Source organism: Aquila chrysaetos, chromosome 5, assembly GCF_900496995.4.
Source record: "Aquila chrysaetos chrysaetos chromosome 5, bAquChr1.4, whole genome shotgun sequence".
NCBI classification, from domain to species: Eukaryota; Metazoa; Chordata; class Aves; order Accipitriformes; family Accipitridae; genus Aquila; species Aquila chrysaetos.
The window spans coordinates 41,266,112-41,293,233 of NC_044008.1; the positions used below are offsets into that span (position 1 = coordinate 41,266,112).

Here is a 27,122-nt window from a genome sequence, read left to right on the forward strand (position 1 = left end):
TATAATGCCTGATAGTTTTCTGAAATACAAAACTACCATTAGAATCTGTGCAAAGGTTTTTCTTTAAATAACAATCATCCAAAGTCACAACACTGTTGAAACTTATCACTAGCTAAGGAACATTCTGATGAACTAGAAGCAATCAGGTCAAGTCTTTACTGAAACCAGGAATTCTTTGTATTAGTTATCATTATAGCCGTATTTTGGAGAATACACATTCTCAAAAACACAAAGCTTTTGCCTCCATAATCAATCTCTGTGCAAAGAAAACTCTAGAAGAGCAGTTTTATTCAGTAGTTTTAAGTTCTCATGCATTTCACTGTCAAATTATTTTCAAAAAACTTCAAACTGCGTAATTACTGGGGCTGAAACTTAAATGCTTGCTCTTTAAAACAAGTTAAGTCATCTCCTCCTTGCCCCAAATCTTTTGGATTACTTTTGGTTCACGTTTTTGGAAGAGACACTTGTGTTTACAAAAAAACCCAAATAACCCCCAAACTGAACTAATTTAATTGTTTGATAATGTCACAAAGCTAAATTAACACCCCAAACCAAATAAACACCCAAAACAACGAAAACACTTGCTCACCAGAGTATTGCTCTTCTTAATATCTTCTAAGCGCTCTAAGACTGAAGTCAGGTTCGGGTCATCTGATTCTACAAACCATATTGGTGATGAAGAGGGGTAAGACTCCTGTCAAAAAAAGTAACACAAAAGACCCAACAAATAAACAAACAAATAACCCATAAAGCTTTTAAAACTCATTCACCCCAGAAATTTCACAACAAAGTATTAACATCACCTTTTATCTTACTCTAAGTCAGGTAACATAGAAGCTTTTAACACAGCGTTTTTAGGCAACACAAGAGAAGTTGAAAGAAATCCAGTCACCTGCTTCTTCTAGTATTTCATCCTATTGATCAGATGATGGACATACGTAAGAAACAGTGCTGAAAAGTTTAAAGCCCTGGATGCAGCTGGAGCAGGAGGGAGAAATTTAGAAACGCAGTGCAGGTTATCATTACCAAAAAATGGAATCAAAGGTAGTACATGTCAAAGAATAAAACTACATCAATGCTAATTTTTCATAAGAATACAGATTCTTCCAAATAAAAGCTGTGAAAGCAACAGCCAGGATTATTCTCCTCCACCAGGATTATTCAAACTGTTCTAGCACTAGCCCTCAGACTGAAGCAACATAGCTCAAGTCTCCTGCCTCAGAGGACAAGTTAATGGGCAGATCACAATGCCAAAAATCTACAATTTTATCTTTGTACCATCAAGCCTTATAGAGGACTTTCCACTTTTGAAAGCTTTGTTAAGCAATACATTGCATACAGCCCTATCAAGAAAGCTTACAGAATAACTTTTTTCCACCAATAGAGTCCTACAGCTGTTAGGCAGGTGCCAAAACACATCCTAGTGACAGTGAGATTCAAATGGGTTCACAGGATTGGAAGTGTACTTGATTTTCCAGAACAAGTTGTGGTTAGGCCACATACAACGCATGGAACAGACATGGCCCACAACCGCTCAAACTATCCATGACAAGTGATTTTTCTGTCACTAAGCTGCCACAGCATGCAGCCCTTCAAAAGGTGCTAGAAAGACCCTTGCTACGAAAAGGTAAACAGAAGTCCTTTGCCTCTGCTTTAGATGTTTCAAAAAGCAATTCCAATTTTTTCCTAACACAGGTTTGGTAACATTGTGAGGATGGAGGAAACCACATAGCTTCCAACTCAACAGTAAGTGTCCCTTCATACCATTGACATGCTTGGGGTTTTCTTGTTTTGTTTCAGTTATTTAAGGCGTTCTCCACTTCTCACCCATTCGATTAAATTCTAGTAGCTGAGGACAAATTGCTAAACCTCAGTTTTATCACCCAGATACTATCTTCATATCCCCAGGTCTTACAAAAGAATATGAGGGAATTTTCATTCATTTCCCTCACTGCAGTTTAAAAGGAAGAATTCCATATTTCTCATTCCAGAGACAACAAATCATGCTTTATTCTTCAACACTTAAGAGTCAAGGTTCCTACTGCTACTCTAATAGGTGACTCCAAAATATGCACTATGCTTACAAATTTACACTCTCTCTTGATTGCATTGTGTGTTTTTTTGCTTTATAGTTTTCAAGACAGCAGTAAGAAGTTTCACAGAAGGAAGACATCACACCTATCTGTCAGTGTTGCTGTCTGGTCTTTAGTGATTCCCAAGCAAATTTAGCCTTAGCAAGCTCTCAAAGTGCAAGTCCCTAAAGAAAAACCCAGACCTTCCTAACTTAGACAATCTTCTGTCTTTTCAAAGATACTGGGCTTATCAGGATACAGAACACTACCCATTTGAAAACTGGAGAAAAATACAAGCATGTTAGAATTGGCTTTTAATAATACAAAGCTTACTTCCTAACTGACCTTCTAGCTGAAGCACTGAACCTCATGAAAGAGGCCATGTGATTAGATAAAGGACATCAGCTTTGGCAAAACAGACTATCAGAGCAGAGTTCTCACCTGGCAGCATACTCAAGGGAAGTTCTAGCTCCAGAGGTCTAAGATTCCCACCTGTAAACTGAAACCTTTGCATAAACTTTTAAAAAAAGCTCAATCCCCCCACCAAGTTTATATATTTTTTTTAAATCACAGCTAAAAATACCTTAGAAGAATACACGATATTCCTAGTACCTTTATGAAAAGACAAACTGTTTACATCTTTCAGCTTTACTTCAAAGCATACCATACACAAAGCAGAGACCTTAGAATATCTATTCTTGATTAAGTAAGGCCTAACATCTCAAATGTGTGTCAAGAAAGTCCAGTGCTCAGCTTGCCAAGATTTTAAGGCTAAGGAAGGCAAACAGATGGGTAGTTACATGTGGTTTAATCACTTTCTTCCTTTACCAAATACAGTACCTTGGAAAAGTGTATTTTCTCCTCAGTTTCACTTAAGACACTCTTGAAAGACTAACCACTAACACTGCTGGAGAAACAAGGTTGAATTCTCAGCTGCCATTGTGTTCCCAAACTATTATTTTTAGGAGCTACATTTCATTAAAGATATTCTAGGTTTTGTACTGATAACATGTCACTCATTTTTAGTAACAAGCTACCTGTAGTGTCTTCTGCAATAGTGCAATATTCTTACCTCAAGACTTTCATACTGCTCACTGGATCTTTACACACAGTGGGGAACATCAGAAGGGAGACTCTGCTAACTGTGGCCCTACTGCCCAAACACTTGTCTGAACCAGCGATTTTTGAGACCTGAACTTCTCTGTCCAGCTCATTAGGTTAAGAGAAAGGCAACTGGGTAAACACTACTACTGTGACTTTAGATTACACACACATTCCCATCAGAATATACAAAGAAAAAGCAAAATCCCTTCCAAGATTCATTAAGCCATCTGCTTCTTAAAATCCTCAGACTCATTAGAATAAAAATATTCTCCAGATACAGTCAACATTTGGACTGTGTATGCACATTCTCCTAACAAGTATTTTTGGCTTTTTTTTTTTTTTTTTTTTTAAATTAAGCATTTGTTAATTATGTTAGTCCAGGTCTAAGCAAGTCTATTAATTGCAGTGACTTACAGAAGATAAATGTCTGTCAGTCTACTTTTCTAAACCGTATCAGGAATCTGAAGACTACTTACAGACTGTAGTTCAACTCTTCACTGTCTATATTCTTCTTTTCTGCCAATTTCATCTCTCCTTTCTCCACCAGAAGGATTTAATGAACAAACCCACAGCAGGACATTTGTTGGTTGCAAACAGTATCTATCCCAATTGGGGTGGGGGGTGGGCTATACAAAAATGTCCTCCAAAAAACTTGCAACAAATCCTTTGTCGGACAGGGACATGACTGATAGTTCAGATTTGATGATCAAGCAAACCCACTATGTGTTTAAATACATTACAGTGGCTACTTGAACATGCTGATGGCTTTTGCACTGAATGACAGTCCTTCCTCATTCTTTGCTCTCATTCCAACTCATTCCATTTTTTGCAATGAAAGCAAGTCCTGCTGTATGTGAGAAAACATACTGGGATTTGATACTGCCTGCATTAGTAGTGTATAGTTCATATGAATTACTGTAACCCAAAAATGATTAAATATTCAAATTTTTAGTCTGCTTTAGCTTTTGAAACATGAATGGGAACAATGCATTTATCAGAAAGGCTTTTCTTAAACACTGCGTAAGTATAGTCACTCAACTGTATCAGAAAAGATTTCAAATTTTAGAATACGGATATTTAATTGCATATTCCAACTTTTTCACAACAGATGCTTAATACTACAATACAAGTTCAATCAAACTTCCAGTTTGTTGCAACACTTCTTAATTCTTCAGACTTACCAATAAATATGTTCGTTTAACTTAAAAAACATAAATGGCACTAAGTTTCTCTAGATCTATAAGTAATCCATATTTTTGGAACAGCTGAGTTTCACGCGGATATGAGTCACTGTATTTTGAAATACAGAATTCACATACAAATTTCAAACATTCTGATCTTGAGATAAAGCAAGCTCACGAGTTTGTAACATGTAGCATGCAATGAAAAACTAAGCTTGTGGTTTGTAAGGTCAAACAGCTAACTTCACACGAGCTAATTCTGTTGAGAGAATTAAGTCAACTTTTTCTTCCGTATCTGCACTCCATAGAGAGGAGAGATGGGTTTGAGTTGTTATGCCATGTAAGGAACACAAGCTTCTCAAATACGAAGACAACATTCCATGAGAGGAACCCTAAAATAGCAGTTATTTTACCATTAATTCTCACTGGCTAAAAAAACCCAACATTATTCACTCCACAGCTGACATACAGTGATTTTGTATAATCTAGCTTAGCTGCACAGGTATCACCCATATTAAGTGCTTGAGATCTTTTATGTAACATGACATTTTCCTGCTCTCTACAAATAAAAGCAAAAATTCATCACAAGAGGCAAAGGCTACAATGCTTAGACTTGGGCAGCTTTCACAAGCTAATGCATGCTATACAGCTTGGAAAGCTAATGCAATTGCTCAGTAAGACATGACACACTGAGATGACATCACACCTAGCATGTACTGAGGCCTGAGGACAAAGGCTGAATGTTTACAGCCAACCCAGATACAATTACAATTCATGGGATCATCACTTCTAGAGAGTCTTTGTATTAACACCAGGACAGATCGGGAGCTTTGTCAACACGAATGCTTCTGTAGCTGCTGTAACAGAATGCAGCAAAAATAATTTAGCCTACTAATAAACATACAAAATTCAAAGAGAATAAAGCCCCGCACTCCTGCCACTGGAACAATTTCAAAACCTATCAAATCATTTTGGAAAACCACAGCATATTAGAAGAATACACACAGAATCTCACTGCTCAGACATTCCATTGCATCCTCTGTAAGAGGGTCTACTTACATTTTACTAACAACTTTGCTTACCAAAAAAAGAAGCAAAAAGTGACAGAAGATACCAGGAACACACACATTAAGACAGCTTTTCCTGGGTAGAGATCTGTCATCTAAGTATATCCTGTCTAAGCTTTCTCATCCTTAACAATAAGGCTGTTTTACTTGCAATGTTATATAATCTTTATCTTGTTCTGTAAAGCTACAGCGTCACAATTTTGATGTTAGTAAGAGACTGTTAAACGAGCTATTTCTAAATTGCTCCAATATTGTTGAAATTGTGAAGTTCCTAAATTAAAACAACACATCTTGCTCACATTCCTAAGATTAGAACAACCTGTGCACACACTTTGCTATGAGGTACTAGAGTAACAACATTGCCTTGTACACAACACAGCCATTTTATCACGGCCAAATGGTAGGAAAACACATTTAAACACACATCTTCAGCATTATGATTTAAAATTGCAATTACATGCTGACAGTTCTTAATTTTCTTTAATTTCCAGATCATCTTAGATTGAAAAAGTGTTTTTTTTCTTTTAAACTCCATACTGGCTGAACAAAATTCAACCAATTTTATTTCTTTCCTGTTTCTAAGTTTTTCCAAAATCTCCATCATTGACAGAACCTAGTTCTGTTCTTTTTACAGCAACTACAACTAAAACTTAGCTGATTTTCATAACAACACTTCTAACTTCTATCTTCTCAGTCCCAAAATTTTTTGTCCATCCCCCTTTACTTCTAAACAACAGAATGTCAAACTCCAGATCTTTTAAACAGCTTAATTGCTTTGAGAAGGCCAGCAAGAGACCATTCTAGCTCACACAAATCTTGGTAATGAAGTAAGTAAATCCTAATGTAACAAGACATTTCAGAGGGCTAATGCAGTCTCTTCAAGGTAAATACATTTGCAGCTATAACCACACATCAAGTAATTGATCTCAAATCATAGATGGCTTTCCCTCAGCAGAAACCTTGATGCTACCAAGTTTATTTGAATTAAACAGCAGAATTAGTTTTTTTAAAAAATAAAATCAAGTCCCACTGGTTAGGGATCATATACACATCCTACATGAACATTCAAAAAAATACTGAAGATTAAACTACACAATTAGCTACAATTTAGTACATATTATTTGCAATTGTTAATCAATCATTCACTACTTATGAATTTTTCACCTGTGTCAGCCTGCCTTTAGATGAAAACAAACAAAAAACCCCAGAATTAATACTAACAAAAAAAATCAGGAATTGAGAAGATATTCTTAAAGCTAAAGTTTAGCTTGGTGACTGTAAGACACTAGTACTTACATCTCCTTAAAAAAGTATTAGTTGTGATTACACAACTGACAGACTGCTTCCCATTATTAGTGGCCAAATTTTCCAAAGGCAGCTTAAGATGCAACTAAGCATTTTCTACCACTAGATACTTGAGTACCCGTGAAATCTACAGACTAAGAACCTTTAAAAGTCAGCAGACTGTCATCTGCCCTCCCCTCCCATTCTCTATAATAATTAAATAAAGAAGAAAGCATGAAGGGTCACTTTCAACTCAGGTTTTTTGAAACTTCAATAAAACTATTTCCCAGAAACCTCAAGTTACTGAAACCCCAAAACTTGGTATTTTCAAATATCCAGACATCATCATTTGCTCTGTTGTACAGACTTAATGAATTATGGAACATATTACAATATTCTAACATTTCCAAGTTCAAGTAAAAATTGGCACTTTTACATATGAAATAACTGTCATTTCTTGAAGAACCTAACAGTTTGGTGATCCAGAGTTCTAAAATACAAGTGTATGCTGGGGGGGTGGGGGTGTTTAAAAATAAAATTTAATATTGGGGGTAGAGAGAAAGCAAAGTGAATTTTACTCACCTCTACTGAACAAGGGGAAATTTTCAACCTGCTTTTCCTTTTGAATTTTAAGATTGTATACAACATACTATTATCTTGCTCAATACATATAAACAGAAGAATATCTTTTATTCACTGGAGTTCAATTAAACAGAGATCTTTAACTGTTTCTATACCACAGAAAGCAAGCTTGTATTAGCTTTAATTTTCTTACACTCTTCCTGAAGTCAAAGCCTGACATGCTCAGTTCAGTGAGAATACTTACTACAACTCATATATTTGGCAAGACACCAAGTTCAACTGACTAAAATAAACATATCTCTTTTAAACATAGAAAATTACCGCAATTCTACCCTCAAGTTTAATGACTGTCTTAACAACTACAGCCTATACAAGACAATCCCAGATGAAGCAGCATGCTTTGGTCAGACCCCTGGAGACTGCAAGAGCTTCATTATCTTGCACCTTTACAGGAGGTAGGTGAAAGAATCCCATAATCCGGTTCTGTGTAGGTTCTGCTAATATGCTTATCACTGCAGAACTGAATACCTTCAGGAGCGTATTAAAACAACACAACTACCAGGGTCATGGTTTTCCTCTCCCACACACTCTCCAGGGAATGAGGCAAGTGTAGCAGAGTATCTTGGTTTAGATTTGTTTATGTTATTAAATACAGCCATGTTAGAGAAGGCAGGGTCAAAGGCATGTGCCTCACAGAACAAAAAGACCGTAACAAACCACAACTCTATAGGTGCCTGTAAAATTCATTCTACAATCAGAAATTGTCCCAAACAAAAATAAATACAGTTCTCTGTACAAACAAGTTCTGCTGATTGCAGAAGGCTACCACAAAAGTAACCACAAGGAAATGTTTCTGTAAAGAGAATACAGAATGATTATGGACATTACTTTTGTCTTCACAACAGACATCCTCTTGGGCAGAGCAAAGCAGTTCCCCTCCTGTCACATCAGGCTTTTACAGACACACTTGCAATGGTCTGCCACTTTGCACCTTCTACAGCCACTTTCTGTTCAAGTGCACATGGACTACAGCATGTTTTTAAGTGAACTGAGAGCCTAGATTATGGAACACTTTTTGCAATATACACATTCAGCAGCATCTGCAAGTGCCAATATTCATAAGATTGTGACCACAGCATAGCTACATAAGTATGAACAGGGACAGTATGGCAATGGCAATTCACTTGTGTAAAAATTATTCCAAAAGCCAAGAAGCCTGTAATTTGCAGCTTCATCTGCACAAATTCATTTGTTCAACCCAGGCCCATAGAATTATCTTGAAGTTATTATGCATCTTTTAACTTTTTTACTTTAGATAAAGCTAAGACAGAAAAGAATATTTTAAGGAAAAAAAAAAATCCTGGAAAAGACTTAAGCAAATGCTGCTTTCAAATAGGCACAGACAAGAGGCCAGTAATTTCAAAGTTTGTGAAATAATCTAAGCTACTTCTGTGTTTTACTTCCATGGCTCTATCCAGGTACACACATTTAAATCTCTTGCTGCTTAAACATCATTACCTTAGAAGAAGCCAGAACACATAAAACCAAAGTAGCAAAGGTACAAACTATCACTTCAATTGGTCACAAATGTGAATGAAGATGTGGTGTCATAGTTCTCACACATCTTATGGTCAAGTTTTTACAGCCAGTCACTCTTTGAACTATTTAATCTACACAAAATGTCCCAATTGCCAATTCTGGTATGTGAAAATGCACATTACCCTTGGAAAAATAGGTTTATCAGACTCTCTCATAAGTTGTCACAACCTCATCCACTCCCCTTACCAAATAGGAGGCAGCAGGCTACTTGTCATCCAGTATAACACAACTACACAGAATTAAAATACAAACTTTGAGCATAAAAGCAAAAAAGGCACTTCTCTGATAAAAACATAGTTATTGATCTTCACCGTGAAGCAACATTTTATTTTCCAGGTCATCATCGTAATGCAGCATGCCATCTATCCATTCAAAGAAATTCACAGAAAAGACACACACTCGTAACATCTTGTATGGACCCAAAGTAAAATCCACCTAACATTAACATACTGCTGCTCAAACACAACTCTTAAGTTAAAACTAAGCATGATTTAGCTAACAGCATAGCAAGTGACAGTTGTTCAAAGAGCAGTGTGTAGTCTCTGAAAATGAAAACTGTTGTTGAGGACTAACCCAGTTAAGTGAGCTAAGGAACATTCCTTTGCCAATACTATTAATGGCAACAAATAAAGTTACAGATCATCCACACTGAAAATTGAGCAAAGAACACATCATCACCAAAGACTGACTTGCTTATCGGGAAGCAGGTTGTAGAGCTGAGACTAGAATCCAGATTTTTACCATAGCACCTCACACCAGTTGGATCAACCTATCTTGCTCCTCACACACAAAAAACCCACTGTGTGCTTGTATGCTTGTCTTGACAGTTGTCAGAGGATGGTTGTTTTAGAGCCCTCAGCCACAAGGGGTTCTCTTCTTTAATGCGTGCATTATACATGCACTCAAGCTGGCAATGGTTTATCTAATAAGCAGCTAGACACATGCGCTAAAGAGAAAGCTATTTTGCTAATCTGTCTCTCCAACACTCTTTCTTTACCAGCAGCACAGTATCTTATGTGCCTAAATTCCTGAAGAAAGTCCAGTTACTTGAAACAAATTATCAACTCGTTCTAATCATCAAGAGTTATTAATCACCTACTTCTGCAACTATACAGACAAGTACATTCAGAAAGGTATCATCAACATTAGTGTCACAAAGAGAGTAGCAAGAAATGCCTTCTAATACGGCTAGAACTGAAGAAGTGGTTTTAAATAAGTTGCAACATGTCACTCTCTCCCTGACATAACTTGAAAAAGAAGTTTCCTAGCAGACCTGCTCTTGCCTTTATCACTTAGTTACTCCACATCATGCAAAGCCTGATGTCACTTCTGCTGTCACTCAGAAATCCAGCATGTTCTCCTCTTCATTCTCTTTACCTTCAGGAATTTACATCTTTCAAGTGTTCAAATCACTCAGGCCCTCTTCCATCAAAGGCACTGTGCCCTTTCCCCCTCTCTGAGAACAACTCTCCTCTTTTCTGCCTTTTCTCTTTACAAACTTGCTGTGCTCCAGACACATCTGCAGACACAAGGATTTTTCATTCTTACCCACTGCTAACAGAGGTCCTGCTGCTCTACTGCTCTTACACCTGAGTACCGCTCCAGCCACCACCCGCCAGGTTCCCAACCTCTCCCCTCAGAGCAACACGTACGCAGCTGCCCTGACAGCTGCTTAAGTCACTGGCCTTCAGATTAGAGCCATTTAGATGGAACTTTGTCCCCCACACGCAAAATTTCAGTACCATGGAGTTCAACCAATGTTTACCATTAATAAGTTAAATACCACACTCTTACCACAGTTATTTCCTACTTCAAAAATTCAAGGAAGCCTGTGGTATCTTGAACACCACTGCACAGGAACGCTTCAATTTTTTTCTAATACCACTATACAAGTTCTGACAGAGCTTATGTTTCTGCCTTTCTGAATACACACCAAAGAAGCTACTGCAAGATCTTTCTCTCGGGGGGGTTAAAAAAATTAGAGATTTGGGAGAAAGGAGAATACAGTCTAAATTAAATCTCAAGAAACCACGCACTAACTGCTCTACAGTACTTAATACACCAGGATGGCTTGTATGCATGAGATAACAAAAAAGAAACAAAACATGTCAGGTCATTATTTTAATACCACACTTAAAGATCACAGCTGGAAGCAACAAATCAGTAATACACACTCTAACTGGTATGCTTGTTTCCAGCAAAGATCAACTGAGAACTATTCTGATCATATTAGCTTCAACTGTACTGAATACAGGCAGGCTGATATAAGATCTAAGTGTTAGATATCCTCTCCTTACTATAATCAGTCATTTAATTTTCCAGCTGCCTTCTATCAGCTGGTGACAGGTCATTTTCACTTCTCCTACAGAGCTTGCAGCTGAAGAAATACAGTGGAATGCTTACTAAATCATAAACTATCACATCTCTTAAAAATGGCATATTACCATTCATAGTCTAAAGAAAAAAAAAAAGGGGGAAAACAAGAGGAAAAAGAGAAAGAAAAAAGAAAAAAAAAACGGAAAAAAGAAAAAAGCCCATACAACTTCAGCCACGAATTCAGGGGTTTATAACCTTTCAAAACCACATAAAGGCAAACAACCTGACAGTAGTCCACACTGAGGCATAACTAAAATAGTAGTTATTTCTGTTAATCAGCTTCTACTAACTTTTGTTCCTATCCAGTTTTGCCCTGCCTTTTTTTTAATAAAACAATTTAAAGAACTGTCTCCATCTTTGTATCTTCCATTCTCCTGAAAGGAATTTGATTTTACAAGTAAACAAACAAACTACTTCCAGTTAGTCTGGTCCAGTTGTCTCTCTTCAGCTGTAACTGTAACAAACCAGGCACTCACGTAGGCCCACTGGACTGATGCCGGCTCAGATATTCTGCACAGGAGCGAACCCAAGTGCTGCTGCGGACTCAGCCAGCGCTTGGCAAGCAGCTCTCTGTTGGCAATGCTGGCTTCAGCAGTCTTCCCCAGCACTCACTCATTCCTATGCCCTCTGTTGTGACGGTACAGCTGTTTTGTGCAGCCACGCAGTGAACCAGACTGGGAAATGATCCAGATTAACCATAACCCAGTAAAGAATTTTTACATGCCAGCCAGGTCCTTAATCCAGTAAACTCAATTTTGGCCACCTCACAGGGCACATAGCCTTTGCTGGTCTGCGAGCAACAGCAGTATTACAGAGCATACAGGACACAATCATACTTCGTTCTTCCTAGCAATCGTAATTTTTAATTCATGTTGAGGAATATCGACATGTCATCAATACGCAGTATCACCTGGCATAACACAGAAAAAACACCTGCAGAGTCATTCTAGTCTGCATAAGTCTGACGGAATGAAGTTATTCTTTTTTGGGAACAAACTTGATCAACTCCTTTAATAACATCTGATTTTACAAAGTTCCTTTGTAGACAGACTGCCACAATGAATTTGGAAGTGCAACCTTATTTTCCAGAATAGAACACACTTTCTACACTACTACCTTTTTTTTCCTCATTTTATTCATAAAAAGCTTTGACAAAAAAAAGCCAAAATCTTAGCATGCCCTGCACCCATCCCCCCTCCACTCCCATCCCCCCAAGAAAAAAAAAAAAAAAAAATCAAGATTAGCAGTACATTCTCTTGCTTCTTGTAGCATAAGAAAGGTCTCTAGCAAGGCCAACTACCAGTACTCCAATTTTGACACAAAGTAAATCTCACTGGCAACACAAATCAAAGGCAACCATCACATACCAGCAAATCCCTGTTACAAAGTAGCCCTACTCTAAGTTAGTCCCTGAAAAACTAGTGAAGATGAAGAAACATACAAAAATTACCAGGTATCTTCCAGTCTTTTACAAAAAACCTCCTGAACAGTTAACATGAGGAAGCATACTGAGTAAAAAGAATATAATTCTTTTTATAAAACTTCTTTTAATTATCAAAGTGCAGGGAGAGCTCTTTTGAGGTCCACAACAGTCCCAGTTCAGAAACTATTGTATCATTAACTCACATGAGTAACCCATTTCAAATAAGTGCAATTTCCTGTACATTAAAACCTCAGCATAAGCTAGTATTTATATTTGAAGCCTGCCATTGTGGCTTTCAAGGATATTTTAGGAGCACTTCATACATTATGGAGGGGACAGAACAACTGCCTGCAAAGTCCTGAAGTAACTGGTTACAGCCTTTCACACACAGCACAACTAAGCTGTGGTGTCAGAAAGTAAGGTCTTATGTCTTTCAGACACAAAAGTTTCCCCTACTCCTTTCTGCAAATATTCTTTCTCCAATTACAGTCTTGGCATACAAAGAGAAGTTAAAATCCTAACTCCTCTAGTTTTTTTTTTTGTTTGCTTAATTTTGGTTTGCTAAATAAAACAAGACTAGACTTCTCAATTTCTACTGCCTAAGTTATATTTGAAAATAGTTACTTGAGTGCCTTTTTTTAAAACACCAAGTATGTCTAATTCAAGTTAGAAAAGTACATGTTGTCAAGATAAAGCTGTGTATGCTTTTCTTTAGTCCTGGTATCCATATGCTGCAAGACAAAGGTCTTGACCTCACTACAGAATGTCTAGTGATCTAAAAAAAAAAAAAAAAATAAAAAATCTGTGGTTTGAACTGAATGCCTCATTCATTGTGTGGTTAGTTCTGTGTACAAATAACCTTTTTAAAAGGTTATCAGCTGTCTAGGCATTAGCGAGGAGTGCTTTTAATATTAAAGTCTTACACCTTTGAAGAACTATTGCACGTTCTAATACACTCACTTCCTGTATATACCCAACTTGTCAAAAGCTTCATAGGTAGTATCTTTTCATTGATTCTGGTTTAGAAGGGAAAATAAAGTCTTCTCCCATCAATTGCAGTTATCTGTAGACAGCAACCTTTTCAAGCCTTTCATAGCAGCTTCTAAGTCCGATTTAGCAGCAGGGTATTTTTCAGTGAAAGCAGAAGATACTTCTTTCCAACAGAGAAGCAAGAGTATACTGGAGTCAGCCATACTAGCTGAATTGAATTGTTAATGTGTGAAGGGTACCACTGCACATCAGAGCCCAGTATCTGTTTGGGGCAAAATCTGCTCCCACTCAGAGCTGGCACAAACCCCATTCTACCTGCAAGTGCTACTTGAGGACACAGAATTTCAATAGTAGTCTTGTGTACAGGTAGAGAGATATTAATATCCAGTTTCTCTCTGAAGAGATTATACAGAAAATACAAGATGCTTACAGCAATCCAAATCAGTCCTTTCTCCCACAATAACAAGGAAAAGATTGAATAATTCTAACATACCCTTTGGAATACTATGACAAAAGTCTGCTAAGGTACCAAACTGAAACTACAAGTTGCATGGAAAGACACTTACCTAAAGTCACGATCAATAAACACACTCCTCTAGGTAAGGCCACTGTTTTGATACCATTTCAAAAAACATGTGGAACAGGACCAGGATAAATACAAATACTTTGTAAAGGACACTGGTTTATTGAACTTGATTAATTGGAATACTGCTGTTAAATAAAAAGGAAACCTGAGAAAAACAGAAATAAGACTCCAGAATGGAGACACTGCTGTTGGCATAACTAAACGGGAATGTGAAGGTACACAGCCTGAACAAGTTCAATAATTAGACAGTTCTCAGGAATAAGCAGCAATGTTTCTGACAGGGATGACTCCACCCTGAAGTGCCTCTCTTGAAATAATCTGATTAACCATTTAAGTTCCAATATGGGTCACTACCAGAAATCATGAAGGACAGACTTGGACAAAGCTTGCCTGTCACTTTATGAAACAGAAGAGCTACCGAGTAAAATATATCTTGCTTTCATTTCAAGCACTGCTCAGTATCACAGGTAGACCACTCCTAGGGTGCTGCAGCAAATGCTTAACTTTGACAGTTCTACAAATTCATACTGCAGACAATCAGAAAATCATCTCAGTGAGAAACTCCAGGGCAGACTTCTAATCAAGCTGTGGAATTTAGTCTAGGAAACTCGTGGAGATCCACGCAGTTCCTAAGCAGACATTCTCCCTCAGCTCTCCAGGAGAACATTTCCTCTTTCCACTGCCTTCTCTCTCTCTAGACTGGAGAAAAGAAAGAGATCCATTGTGAAGATCAGAGCAACTTAGTTATCGGGTCTCTTTTCAGACTTAGTGCAGAAGCTACTGGAAGCTTCCTTCCCTAGCAGTTTTTTCTCCATCCAGTAACTTTAGCATCTGTACACACTGCTAGACAGCTTTCATTTTAGGTAAAATATTGAGGTACCCAAACAGAACCACAAAGAAAAAAGTGATTACTGAGCTTTGTACTTACTCTTCCCCTTAACAGAATTCTTGAGCATCCAAACGCACAATCTACTGTAAGCTCTTGTCGAGTAAGGGAAATAATATCCTGGCTTGATCAGTATTGTAGGGGTTAAATTGGCTAAAAGAAGCAAACAGCTAAAGTTACATATTTGCACTGCAGATCTAGAGCACTAAGATAGCAGCTTCTGATGCAGAGGGTGAATCTCCCCAAGAAAACATATTTACCAACAACTTTATAGCCTTACCAGCTTTTACTTGCTAATACCACCATTTGAAGTTCCAGTTCCCACAGTACCTGCAGATCCACTGAAGCACAGTAAACAAGACTTATGCTCTTCTAGTTTACAGTAGCTACAGAAAAAGACCTGGAGGGAATTAGGAGTCAGAGCCAAGAGACTCAATTCAGGGGAAGGGGAGGGGAAGAAGAATAAATCACTTTTGTCATACTTTGAGTTCTAACACTTGTGTCAAAAAACTAGGACAGAAGTCCAGAGGTCAGCTTTCTCTTTTTGGCTCTGCCACCTGCTGCCCACTTGCTTCAAGAGAGCCACCTCTGTATCTCAGGTTGCCCTCTCCCATTTATTTTTAACACATGGGGAAAATAGCCCCCTACCTCAAAGAGCCAAAAATTAGCGAACATTGGAAAGCACCAAGCTGCTCACGGACAACTGTGAAACAGAAGTTTCAAGAAGCCTGGACACAGCATTTTTTCAAAGCAGAAGTCTCGGCTCTAAGGTTTGAAACAGCTCTCTTCCTGTTCTTTTTGCCAGTTTGTGTGCCACAATTCTAATAGCACGCCAAAGACCTCTTGACCTTTAGGGCAAGTGACTGTAATAGCAGATTGCAGACACTGTTTCCTCATTAATACATAAAAATGCCAAGAGTGACCTAAGCCTGTTTCTTGCTTACTCAGACACACCTCAAAGGCCTACAAGTGGGCATATTTCTTTGCAAGTTAAGAAGGAATTACTATCAAAAGTAGCTATGACAAAAGCAGCCTCAGAAGTAGATATACACCACAGCACAACTCCAAGGCACCAAAAACTTCAGGCCTTACTACTGGCTTCCCTGTTAGCTGTCACTTGACAAAGAATTCAACTGGCAACTGAGGGTGCATGATCACCAAACCTTTTATTTTGCTCTTTAGAGAGAGACTGATGAAATAGATCATGTTGTAGGGAAAGAAACAGCCAGACTTCTCAGCAATGAAATGCTCTCTACTGAATAAAAAAAAAAAAAAAAATTTAAAGGAAGTCACTTGATAGGTCACGTCTAAAAACAAGAACACCAAAGCATCTTGCTTATTTAACCATATAGAACATCTTACAAGTATATACAAGTGTCTGGTAAAACAAACACCTGTCCCATGACCACAAAACTGATTTCTCATGACAATTAACTGTGGAACCTGAAAGATCCTCTTAACAAGTCTCCTTTAATTTCATAAAGTTATTTTAAGGCAAGTAAGGATCTGATCAAGATTGTTAGGTTTGCCTGGTTCGCATGCACATCTTCATCTTTCAGTACTCAAATATTTACACTTACATGCATGTTTCTACCTCCACGCTATCTGTTTGAAACTTTCACCCTTTTACAGGCAGAAGATGAAAAAAGGTCTAGCGCTTACCTTCCTCAAACTAACCCTATTTTCACCCAGCCAAAGTTTTTCAATAGTCTTAAGCTGAAATCTCAATACAGCGTTTAAATTAGTTTATAATGACAACCAGTCCAATAAAAATGAACCTCCAGCGCTTTCCTGTAGACAACTCACAGATGCCAATATATTCAAATCCTTCGGCAAGTTTAAGCCCTAAACTTTTAAAAACACAGAGGATTTTCACCACGGCGCACAACACTGAATGTTTTATTCTGCTTCCCTCCCACTCGTTTAAAACAAACAAACCCCAACGAATTTAAGGGGCGAGGGCGGGGGACGACGACACGACACCAAACCCCAAAGCCAGAAATGAGAAATGCCAAAACAAACCGCAGGTAGAAGCCCCTCAGATTCGACAAGGCTGCTCGTACCCCCTCCGCAAGTTTAAACGCTACCGCTACGACAAAACAACTACTCGGCAGGAGACCGGAGGCACCGTTTTATCCCTCCACCACGGCAAGAACGAAAAGTTTCCCCGTCCTTCTCGCCGCCGCTCATCCTCAGGGGCTGACCCCCACGGGGGGAAGGCCCGCCGCCACCCAGGCCCGCCCGTGCGGCGTTTCCCCGCCCGGGTCAGGGCGGGCCGCCCGGCTCCAGGCCGCGGCGGTGTGGCGCACTCAGTAAAGCGCTCGCCCTCCGCCTCCCTCCCGGGCTTCCCCCACCTCTCGGGGCAGGGAGGAAAGCACTCCCGGCTGCCTCGCCGAGAGGCCCCAGGGACGGGGGAGGCAGGCAGGCAGGGAGAGAGCCCCCCCCCCCCCCCCCCGCTCTCCCCGTCGCCCTTCCGCTGCCCCGGGGGATGGCCCCGCGGCGGGGAGCCGGCCCGGGGACTCTCTCCCCGCTGCCCCGGTCCCGGCCGCCCTTTGTTCCGGCTCGCGGCTCCCGGCCCCGAGGCAGGCGGCGGCAGGCGGCGCGCCGGCCCGCGTCCTTCCCCCGCACCCGCCGCCGCGGCTCCCCCGGAGGAGCCCCCCCCCCGCCTCGGCGGGGAGGCGAGACCGGGAGGGGGGCCCGCTCCCTAACTTTTGTTACGGTGGCGGCGGAGACGGGGGGGGGAGAAGGAAACACAGACCCACGGGGGGAAGCGGGCCCAGGCGCCTCGGCAGCCCCCCCCCCCCCCCCCCGACCCCCGCGGCGGGCGGAGGGGCCCCGGTCCCGTCCCGTCCCCCCCGCCCGGTGCTGAGTCACCCCCGCGGCGGCGGCTGCGCCCCCTCCCCGCGCCCCGCAGACAATGGCGAGGGCGGGCCGTGCCCGGGCCCTCCCCCGCCGCCCCCGGCCCCCGCACCGTGATGTTGCAGTGGATGGTGAGCGGCGGCGGCGGCTGCGGGCTGGAACCCGGCGGCGGCGGCAGGAGCACGAACTGGCAGTGGAGCTCGTCCAGCTTCCAGGAGACGATGCGGAAGCGCTCGTGGTCCTTGTCGAAGATGGACTCGAGGAACTTCAGCTCGGCCTTGAGCCCTGACACCGACATCCTGGCCTCATCTCCGGGCCCGGGCCTGCGCCGCCTCAGCCCGCTCTGCTGCTGCTGCTGCTGCCGCCACCTCCCTCCGCCTCAGCCCGGCCCGACCCTGGCCCCGGCCGCGCCTGCGGGGCGGAAGATGGCGGGAGGGCGGGGGGGACGACGCCGGGGCAGCCCCAGCCGGCGGGGGGGACGGCGAGCGCGGCGGCAGCTCCCTTTGTACCAGCCTCCTGCACCCACTCGCTCGCTTAAAAGGGCAACAGCGCAGCCCGCTCCCCCTTCCCTTCCCTTCCCCTTCCTCCCCGGCGGGCTGGGCCAGGCCCGCCAGCCGCCCCGCCCTCGCCCTGCCCTCCTCCCGCTAGGCCGGCCCCGCTCCCGGGACACACGCACAGCGGGGCCGGGCCGCGGCCCCCCGCTCCTCCCCCGCCGGGGCCGCCGCCCGCCTTCCCCGCGACCGCCCCAGCGCCCTCGGTCAGCACCGCGACCGCCCGCCCCAACCCCTGCCCGGGCGCTGCCCCTTCTGCTGGCCCGGCTCGGAGCCCTCCGCCCCCGCCCTGCTCCCGGCCAGCCGGGTGCCGAAACGCGGGGACCTGCTTACCCGTGTTTCTCCCTTCTCTTCTACTGCTCAGCCCCGCCGAAGGGCACGCGGTCCGCCTCCCTCACGGCGCTTTTATTTTGCCGAGGAAAAACTGCAGCTTGGGTTTTGCGCTTGTCATCTCGGAGTCCTTGTCAGTCCTCCAGGACTCCTAGACGTCCGCCGACATAAACCAGGAATTCCTGTCCCGACACTTCTGACGGATCGGTACAAATAAAACCTGGTGTTGATCCCTGCAGGCTGGAAAGCAGCAATACAGAGGCCGAGGAAAAGTGTTACTGTCGCGTTTAAGTTCCCCTGTAATCGTTTGTACAACGTTTCACCCCCAAGAAAAAGCACCAGGAAGCATGAAAGCGGAGTAAAGTGAATACTCGCTACATCCAGGAATCAAGAGACGCTGCCTCCATTTCTATCACCTTCCTGACACCGGAAAAATCATCTCTGTACCTTTATTTGTCCCCTTCCATCTCGGTTTTGTCTCTAAACAGTTGACAGATCTTTGGGACACAGATCAGCTCTGCATAGCATAAAGAGGTTACCGTGATAGAGGTAATGTTGTCGCTATTGTTGCAGAGCGTCCTTCTTGTTTCCCAACCAGCTTTTAATTAATGCAGTACACACATGCATACACACAAACCTGGAATAAGTAATTGCCTTTTTTTTTTTACATTGATATTTTATATAAATCTTCAATTCCAGAGAAGCTGGCAGCACTTCACAAACCACAAGCTGAATCTTGTCAAGTGGTGAGAATTCTAATCTTGATCCAGAAAAACAGTTATGCACATGCTCAACTCCAAACATATGGAAGTCTTACTGATTTGTGGGCTTGAAATCTCCTATCCCTCCAGCAAAGAGAGCTGCAAAGAACACACTTTGCTACAAAAGAAGCCAGGAAGGATTGACACTGGTTAAATACTCTGAATGAAAGATACCGGAAAGTCCAGAGTTAAAAGACCTGTTTTCTTCAGGTATCATTGAAAGACTCCTGTTATACCGTGTGTGCAACTCAGCTTTCCTAGAAGGGCCGAACTGTGTGTTGCCTCAGACTGTACGGCCTGCAAAGTGAAGACAGAGTGGATATGACTGTTGTCTGTCGATGCATCAACAGGCAAGGTGAAGACCTTTGAGAGATAAGGAAAGGTTTAAGTATAAGGGTGAATTAGCTATAAATAAACAGCAGAAAATGATGACTATACCTATTAGAAAGGGAGGGCCTGGAAGCGCATTTCTATGGGAACACCAGAGACAAAACTAAACAAATCAGACTGTCAGGTGTTAGATGATGTGATGCATGAAAGAGCAGAGGAATGAATTTGATGACTCAGCCCCATTTCCTTCATACGATAGGATTTTGGCCTAGAATGCCTCGCTGCAGCAGATAGGTGGGTAGGCTTAGCAAGTTCAAACTGCACCTTTCGTCATACCTTACCAGAACTGCCTCTATCACTACCTCCGGTCTTCCATTCTCCTTGTCTTCCCATCTGCCTTCCGTCTCCTCTGCACTGGCTGTGACACCCCACATTTTTTGGCAGCTGCACAGCCGAGAAGTGCGTATGTGCTCGGCTGGGGGGATGCCTCACCTGCACTAGCTGGCAAGCTGGTGGAAGGCATGAGAACCTCTCTCAGGCACCCAGTGATCCAAACTTCATGGTGTCTCCTGACCATCCGACAGGCCAGACAAATTGCTTAATCAGCCAAGCGTGTCCTGCAAGCCACATATTGTTTAAGTCTGGTCTAGAACTTTCCTCAGCTCTTTCAGCCTGCCTTTTTGTTGCAGGCTTCAAGAAGCAACATGCAGCTGCACAGCCACCACTCCTCTAAATTCTGGTGCACTTCTCTGTATTTAGTAGGCATTGTGCAAGCTGCGACGTTGCCTGTGAATTCATTTCTGTGATAAGACCTTGAGAACACATTGGGGCTGCCTCGCTCTCTGGAATACAGAGGCTGCTTCAGAGGTGTAAAGAGTTGTTCGTCATGTCTGACTCATTCCTGTTCCTTCCTTCGGGGACTTGCCATGGGGTTTTGACATGAATCTGACGCTGGTCACAAGATGACTCAGGAAATCCTGAGTCTCCCAAAGACCCAAATGAATGCATACAGAGGAAGACCTGACATCTCTGTGTAATAAACGATTTTAATCCTGGTAAAGACCCTCAGAGGCATTGTATCAGATTCTAGTAATTACAGATGCTCTTAAGTTCCCGTGATCTATATTGCCCGTAAACACCATTTTTTTCTACCTTTCTTCCTGCATGTACATCTTCAACATCATGGGAACTTCTCTCTATCTATCATACAGCTAGATTTCCGCTTCCAGGGATCTGAACTTTGGCCAAACCTCTCTGTTATGAAGATAACATACCTTCATAACCTTCTTTGTTTCTTTTCCCTCCCTTTCTTGAAATATAACAGGTTTTGTAAGAGTCCTCAACTGAAACCATCAGAAAAAACAGCAGATTCCTCATCACTTTCTTGGGTAGAACCAGCAAGAAAAAAAGGCGGCAAACAGTTTAGACCAAAACTTTCTTTCCCGTTAGCATTTACTGCCAGTCCTGTCTCCAACATATCAGCTAGGCATGTCCCTGGTGAGACAGAAAGCTGACGCAAGGGGCGAAGGGAACTGAAGAAAAGGTGAGTTCAGGACGAGCCATTAAGAAGGAAATGAACAAAGATGTAGGATGGGTGGGCTTTGATGAAAGCAAGAGTTGTTTGGGGCTTAAAGAAAGCATGTTCCAGAGCACAGATGAATTTCAGTTTATATTAGTCCTTTTCTTCCTGTGAATGCCTTTTCCAGGTCTGCTGTATTTCCAGCTTTACCCCTGAGTGAAGCTCCTGTACGTTCAGTTGAGTGTTTGTGCCTAGCAGAGGATTGATTTGTTTCCCTGAGAATAGTTTATGGTTTTGTTTTTTGACCTCACTTCTCTCATTTACAGCCTAGCCCTTAGAAAGGGTCTTTCTGTTTAATTCTGATGTCACTTTCCTGAGAGAAATGGCAGGCACCAAAGAAGGAACTGCCATTTTAGAAATAAGGAAGGCCCGGATCTTTGGTAACCCTGAACCTCGGTAGAAGGAGAAAGAAAAGGATAAAGTTAATGAGATGGGAGGAAGTGTAAATTGGTTTTAGTGATGGATGATGCAGTTTGATAATAGCAGATCCTGGGGTAAAACAGGCACTTAAGCTTTTTCACAGGTAGTAGCAGAACCTGAGACTAGAAAAGACAAATAATACCTGATATCCATAAAGAGAACGATAAGGCAGGAACCTTACTTGAAACCTTGGGCAAAGGCAGAATTATTCAAGAGGATCCCGCTTTTCCAAGATACAATCCAAACCGTCTTGCTCACCAAAGCCAGGCTTTCACATCAGCTTCTGAGCTCACAGCATCAAAGAAGTCACTGCTTCAACAATGAAGCCACTTTCAAAGCATTTTAGAAAAAAACATACATCAGTGCATAAAAGCTGATGAAATGGCTGGAGAACGCAGTTTCAAGAAGCACAGCATGCAGTGGACATAGGATTGCTTAGTCCCTCAAATACCTATTTTACTTTTAAAGGCTTTAACAGTTAAGGAATGGCATTTCAAAACCAACCTATCCCAGAGCAGCTTTGGACAAATAGTGGTACTGTTGCCCAGATGTTCAGGGATAGAGCTTAAGGGGGTGTCTGCAGGCACTCAAATTCTATGGCCATGAGTTTAACATAAAAAAAAAAAAAAATTTTTTTTAAAAGTAGCATGGCTTTACCCAGGATGGTCAGAGAGTAGTTTTCAGTTATAGTCCTTCCAAGTCCATTCCTGTGGCTGTCAGCAATGGAGTCAGATAGGTCCCTTCTTTAGGGTGTTTTTACACAGCCACTGAAGAGGGTTTGTAATCCTATACAGGAAACAGCAATAACCTTTTGGTGAAGATTTCAATTACTGTTTGTGGATTTGTAGTCCTGGCTATATTTATATATATTACTGAACAGTGTATATTTCAGAACAGTCAAAAGCTGAATAGTGTCTGCAAAGCAAAGTTAATGATATATTTTTGTTCCACATGAAAGTTGTGGGAATTAATTTATTAGCAGAAAGGTGCCACAGGAAAGCAAAGATGTTAATCACAGTCTTGCAATGCTGCAGATGGGGATTAGAATCCACTGTACTAACACATCAGAAACCAAACTCCTTGAGCGTACTTTAAAAAGCACAGTGAGGAAACATGTCTAGTGTTCTCCTTTATGGCTTACATAGCTTCTTAAAAACAGATGAAAAGCACATCTATGAAAGCAATAAGGAACCATGCAGGCATATCTGAGGCATGCCATTTAATAAAATAACAGAACAAGCTAGAGAAAAAAGGAAAATATGATATCTTTTTTCCAAACCCAGCTGAGTGAGAGAAGAGGTAGCTATATGGAGCGCTGTTCAGAGCATGATAACACACCTTCCCTGGACTCCCTGAGACTTGCACCCCCTTCCTTGGGATCCACACAGAGTCATAAGCCTTATAGGGCTCAGCAAGCTTATCTTCCCTTGCCATCACAGAAGCTTAAAAGGGATGTACAGGAGCAGAGGTCAGATGCCAGGCTCAGTCCTGCTAAATACATTGCTGGCTGGAGGGGGAAGCAGGGAAATGGGCAGATCCCTAGGTCAAGTACTCACAGTGCTGAGACGCAATCTTAATCACAGCTGAATGTGCAGCTCCTTCATCCCCTTTCTTTTTTCCTATTTTGATAGGCAGTGAAATAGTTAACTTTGTCTATATTTAAAATATCAGCACAGGGCATCTGAGTTGGCAGGCACTGAGATGAACTGGGCACGTCACAGTTATTGTTTCAGATTCTGGAAGCACAGTCAGACATCACCATGTCACTTAGCCTGGAAAACAAATCAAATGCATCTCAGCAACCATACCATCCAGGGTTTCTCAATTACTCTTATTACTATTTATAGATAAGTTTAGATTTTGGGGAACAAAGCATGTCACAACTGCCTGTGACAGTACTCTCCCTGTTCAAACCCTCAACAGAATGTCTGAAGTGCTGCACAAACACTAACCCTACCAGTATCACACCAAAACAGGCATAAGATGAAACTTCATTTTATAGGTGGGGAAAGTCAGGTACATTTTTGGGTCACAGTGATATTGCAGAACTGGGTGTACAGACAGTCTTAGAACCCGATCATGGTCTAGCACTGCAGTAACTCAGCTAACTTAATTTCTGACCCAGACTTGGAAGAGACTTTATCAAAGTTACACAGTGAGCTGGTGTCAGTGCTGGGATTTGTCCTGCTTACGTTGTTTGTCAACAGAGCCCAGCTGTCTAAGAAGAGGAAAAACACCTTGAGTCTGGGGCCAGCTCTGCAGCGGCCCTGTTCACAGCCTTTTTGTAGTCTGAAACAGTCACAACTCCACTGTGTCTAGCCATGTGCCGTCCTACCCTAACACCCTCCTTGCTCGAGGGGAGCAGGCAAAAGTGCCATTGGAGCTGTCAGAGCCCATACGCGGGGTGTTGTCAAACCCTCTGTGCTGAGAATGCTCTCAGGGGACACAGAACAGAGGGATGGAAGGAGGCTCAGGGGCCGTGGTCCCTGGAGAAGCAGCATGAAAGGTGGCACATCCATTTGAGATGATGCTGAAGGTTTTATGGGAATCAGATAATCTCAGATCTTAAGTTACTCCCTAGTGCACATCATAAGCAGGTTTTTTTCTTCACTATCACCACAACAGGACGAGCTGTGCTTTACCAAGATATCACACAGTACTCACAGGAATTAAAAAATTGGTGAGCTAGATTAGTGATTTTCAATCATTCTCAGATTTGGAGGTCACAGGGGTCCACAGATCACAAGTCAAGGTCTACCAAGCTCTGGTATGGGATTTTTTTACATATTCTGCATCTAGTAACTTTTAAATATCAAACACAAAATCGAGTTTGGTAGATACAGCACTGAAAAGAACTGGTGAAATACATCTGGAAAACTAACCCATGTACCTTTATAGTTGAAAGAAGGACAGAAAAGATAAGGCTTTTTTCCATTATAGAGATGACTTGAAGTATGAGGAGTTGCCTGAGAAAATGCCACAGAAAATGGCAGTCTTAGAGAATCAAATACAAGACCAAGCCTCAGAAAAGAATGGTCACACCAATTACCATTCTGTAAATCTGACTCTTTTCCTGCTAGAAACAAATTCTAAGTACAAAAAGCCACTAAAACAGATGAAGGATAACAGACTCACAAGCAGTTATATTTGCCCTGGAGTTCATAAGGAAGGGAACCTCCTATAGATTTACAACATAAGTGAGTAAAAGGGAAGTAGCAGAAGCAACATACTTGGCTTTAAACAAATGTTTGAGAGACTGAATCACAAACCTCTGAATATAACATTAATTCACATCTCTTGACATAACAGCACCCACATAGCTTGAGAACTGGCTTAAGAATTGTGAACAAGGAATAAAAATAGCAAATTACTGAGCAGGGAAAGGTACTTAGTATGTTTAAAATGGATCATGGTAGTGCTGTGTTAGAGTTCAGATCAAGACTTTCATAGTGATCTAGAAATCTGAAAATATCAGATGAGAGAGAGGCATTTTGAATAACAATGAGAACAAGGAAATAATCCTAAGAGGTGCAGAAAAATCAGAAATGGTAGAAAAACCCAACTCCTTGATCTATAAGTGACAAACCTAGTGAATCTTGGTTTCCTATAGATTAAGGGTTTTGTATCACCATCACACTGCATCTCACTTGGTCTCATGCTATAAATCCCCTCACCCTTTCCCAGCTCCTTCCCATGTCTCCACATTTCTTATTTTCCACTGGGTTCTCCGTATTTCCACCCACATTCACCACCTGTTTTGGCTAGGGGAGACAGCAGATGCTGTGACTGCTTTCAGAATCTATCCTGCCTGGTATATTCTATTGTATTCATTACTTCAATCTGTCTATTTAAGAAAATGTTTTTATAGATAAGATTCCATCTTTTGTCCAGTATATTCTATGTATGCACAGATAAGCTCTGGTTTGTGGACAGGTTAAGACTGGGGTCTTATCAATATTTCTGAAAGGCGGAACACTTTCTTTCCTCTAGTTAGTCACTCATTTTTAGAAAATTTGTGCAACATCGTATTTTACTCTATGTTTCTATCAAATTTAAACAGTACAACAAATTCAAGAAGCAGTTAAGAGCAACATCCATATAATGTTAAGTGGTGTTTGCCAGTATCATTGCATAAAGAAAGGAAAGCTCCTTGATAAACACGGGAGGCAAAACTGCACCTAAAACACTGCAACTGTCATCTTGGCAGAAAATTATCAAAAATCAGAGCAAAGTGTGGGACTTGGAGGACAGATTTCTGAAGTGGGACTTAAAAGGACTAAACACCAGAGCTAGCTTCTCAGATGCAGCCAACATCCATTAGGATTCTCCTTTACACCCCCCAAACCTAGATCTGACTTACACTCACTTTAGCTCCAGGCACAACACAGAGCAACCTCAGAAGAACACAGCATCAAGAATGCAGAGTGTGGCAATAAGCTCACCAGGGTGATTTTTTCTCTAGACAAGAGTCTTAACTTGTCCCTTACCTGGCTGAGGAAGATTTATCTGGCTTGAAGAACCAGTCTTATATAAACACTTCAACTAAAGGACAGTTAAATAGGGATACACTAGCTTCCCGCAGGGACAAGAGAAGAGGAACAGGGCTGGAGGGAAGGAGTTAAAGGATCTTTATCCTCGCCTCCCTGCATTAGCACATGATTGTATCATATAACCAATAGTACAGGTAGCTGCACAGCCCTGCATTTGTGTTCTGGCTCCCAATATCTGCAGGCTGAGAGCACTAAGTAAAGAGAGGGATTATTTAGCATTGATATACAGAGGAAGCTGGGGATTTAAGCAAGAAAAATGAAATTAAACCAGAAAGAATAAAGCACAACCTGAATGTTAGCCCAAAGCTTCCTGCCACGATGACGTACGAGACTCTAGAAATCTCTGAGGAAGCAATGCTGTAGCGCAGAAGAGCTGCCAAGAGTGGCCACCAAGGAGGGACAAGGGTGGCTGTCCTAGTTTCAGCTGGGACAGAGTTAACTGTCTTCCTAGTAGCTGGTACGGTGCTATGTTTTGAGTTCAGTATGTGAAGAATGTTGATAACACTGATGTTTTCAGTTGTTGCTAGTAGTGTTTAGACTAATGTCAAGGATTTTTCACCTTCTCATGCCCAGCCAGCGAGAAAGCTGGAGG

General features: G+C 41.8%; 1 protein-coding gene and 1 long non-coding RNA gene across 9 annotated transcripts in view; both read right to left on the bottom strand.

Annotated features, from left to right (window-relative positions):
* UBE2Q2 (ubiquitin conjugating enzyme E2 Q2) overlaps positions 1-18,622 on the bottom strand; it is a 54,193-nt gene extending 35,571 nt beyond the window's left edge. For 2 of the 7 annotated variants that reach the window (XM_030013432.1, XM_030013429.1), the window contains exons 1-2: positions 18,122-18,618; positions 590-694 (exon numbers count right to left, since the gene is read on the bottom strand). In XM_030013432.1, the coding sequence (XP_029869292.1) occupies positions 590-694; positions 18,122-18,307 (291 nt within the window). In that variant the 5' untranslated portion in view covers positions 18,308-18,618. Of the gene's footprint in view, positions 1-589; positions 695-18,121 lie in introns of all 7 variants that reach the window. The other 5 variants (XR_005932335.1, XM_041123332.1, XM_030013430.2 and 2 more) reach the window with 5 other exon arrangements.
* Positions 11,890-17,166, bottom strand: LOC121233292. 2 transcript variants are annotated; one of them, XR_005932344.1, is made up of 3 exons: positions 15,431-17,166; positions 15,193-15,303; positions 11,890-14,963 (listed from the first exon to the last, which is right to left on the bottom strand). It is a non-coding gene; the product is annotated as an uncharacterized LOC121233292 (long non-coding RNA). The 2 variants fall into 2 exon arrangements; XR_005932343.1 differs by having other exon boundaries at positions 11,890-15,303.
* Positions 18,623-27,122: the final 8,500 nt, after the last annotated feature.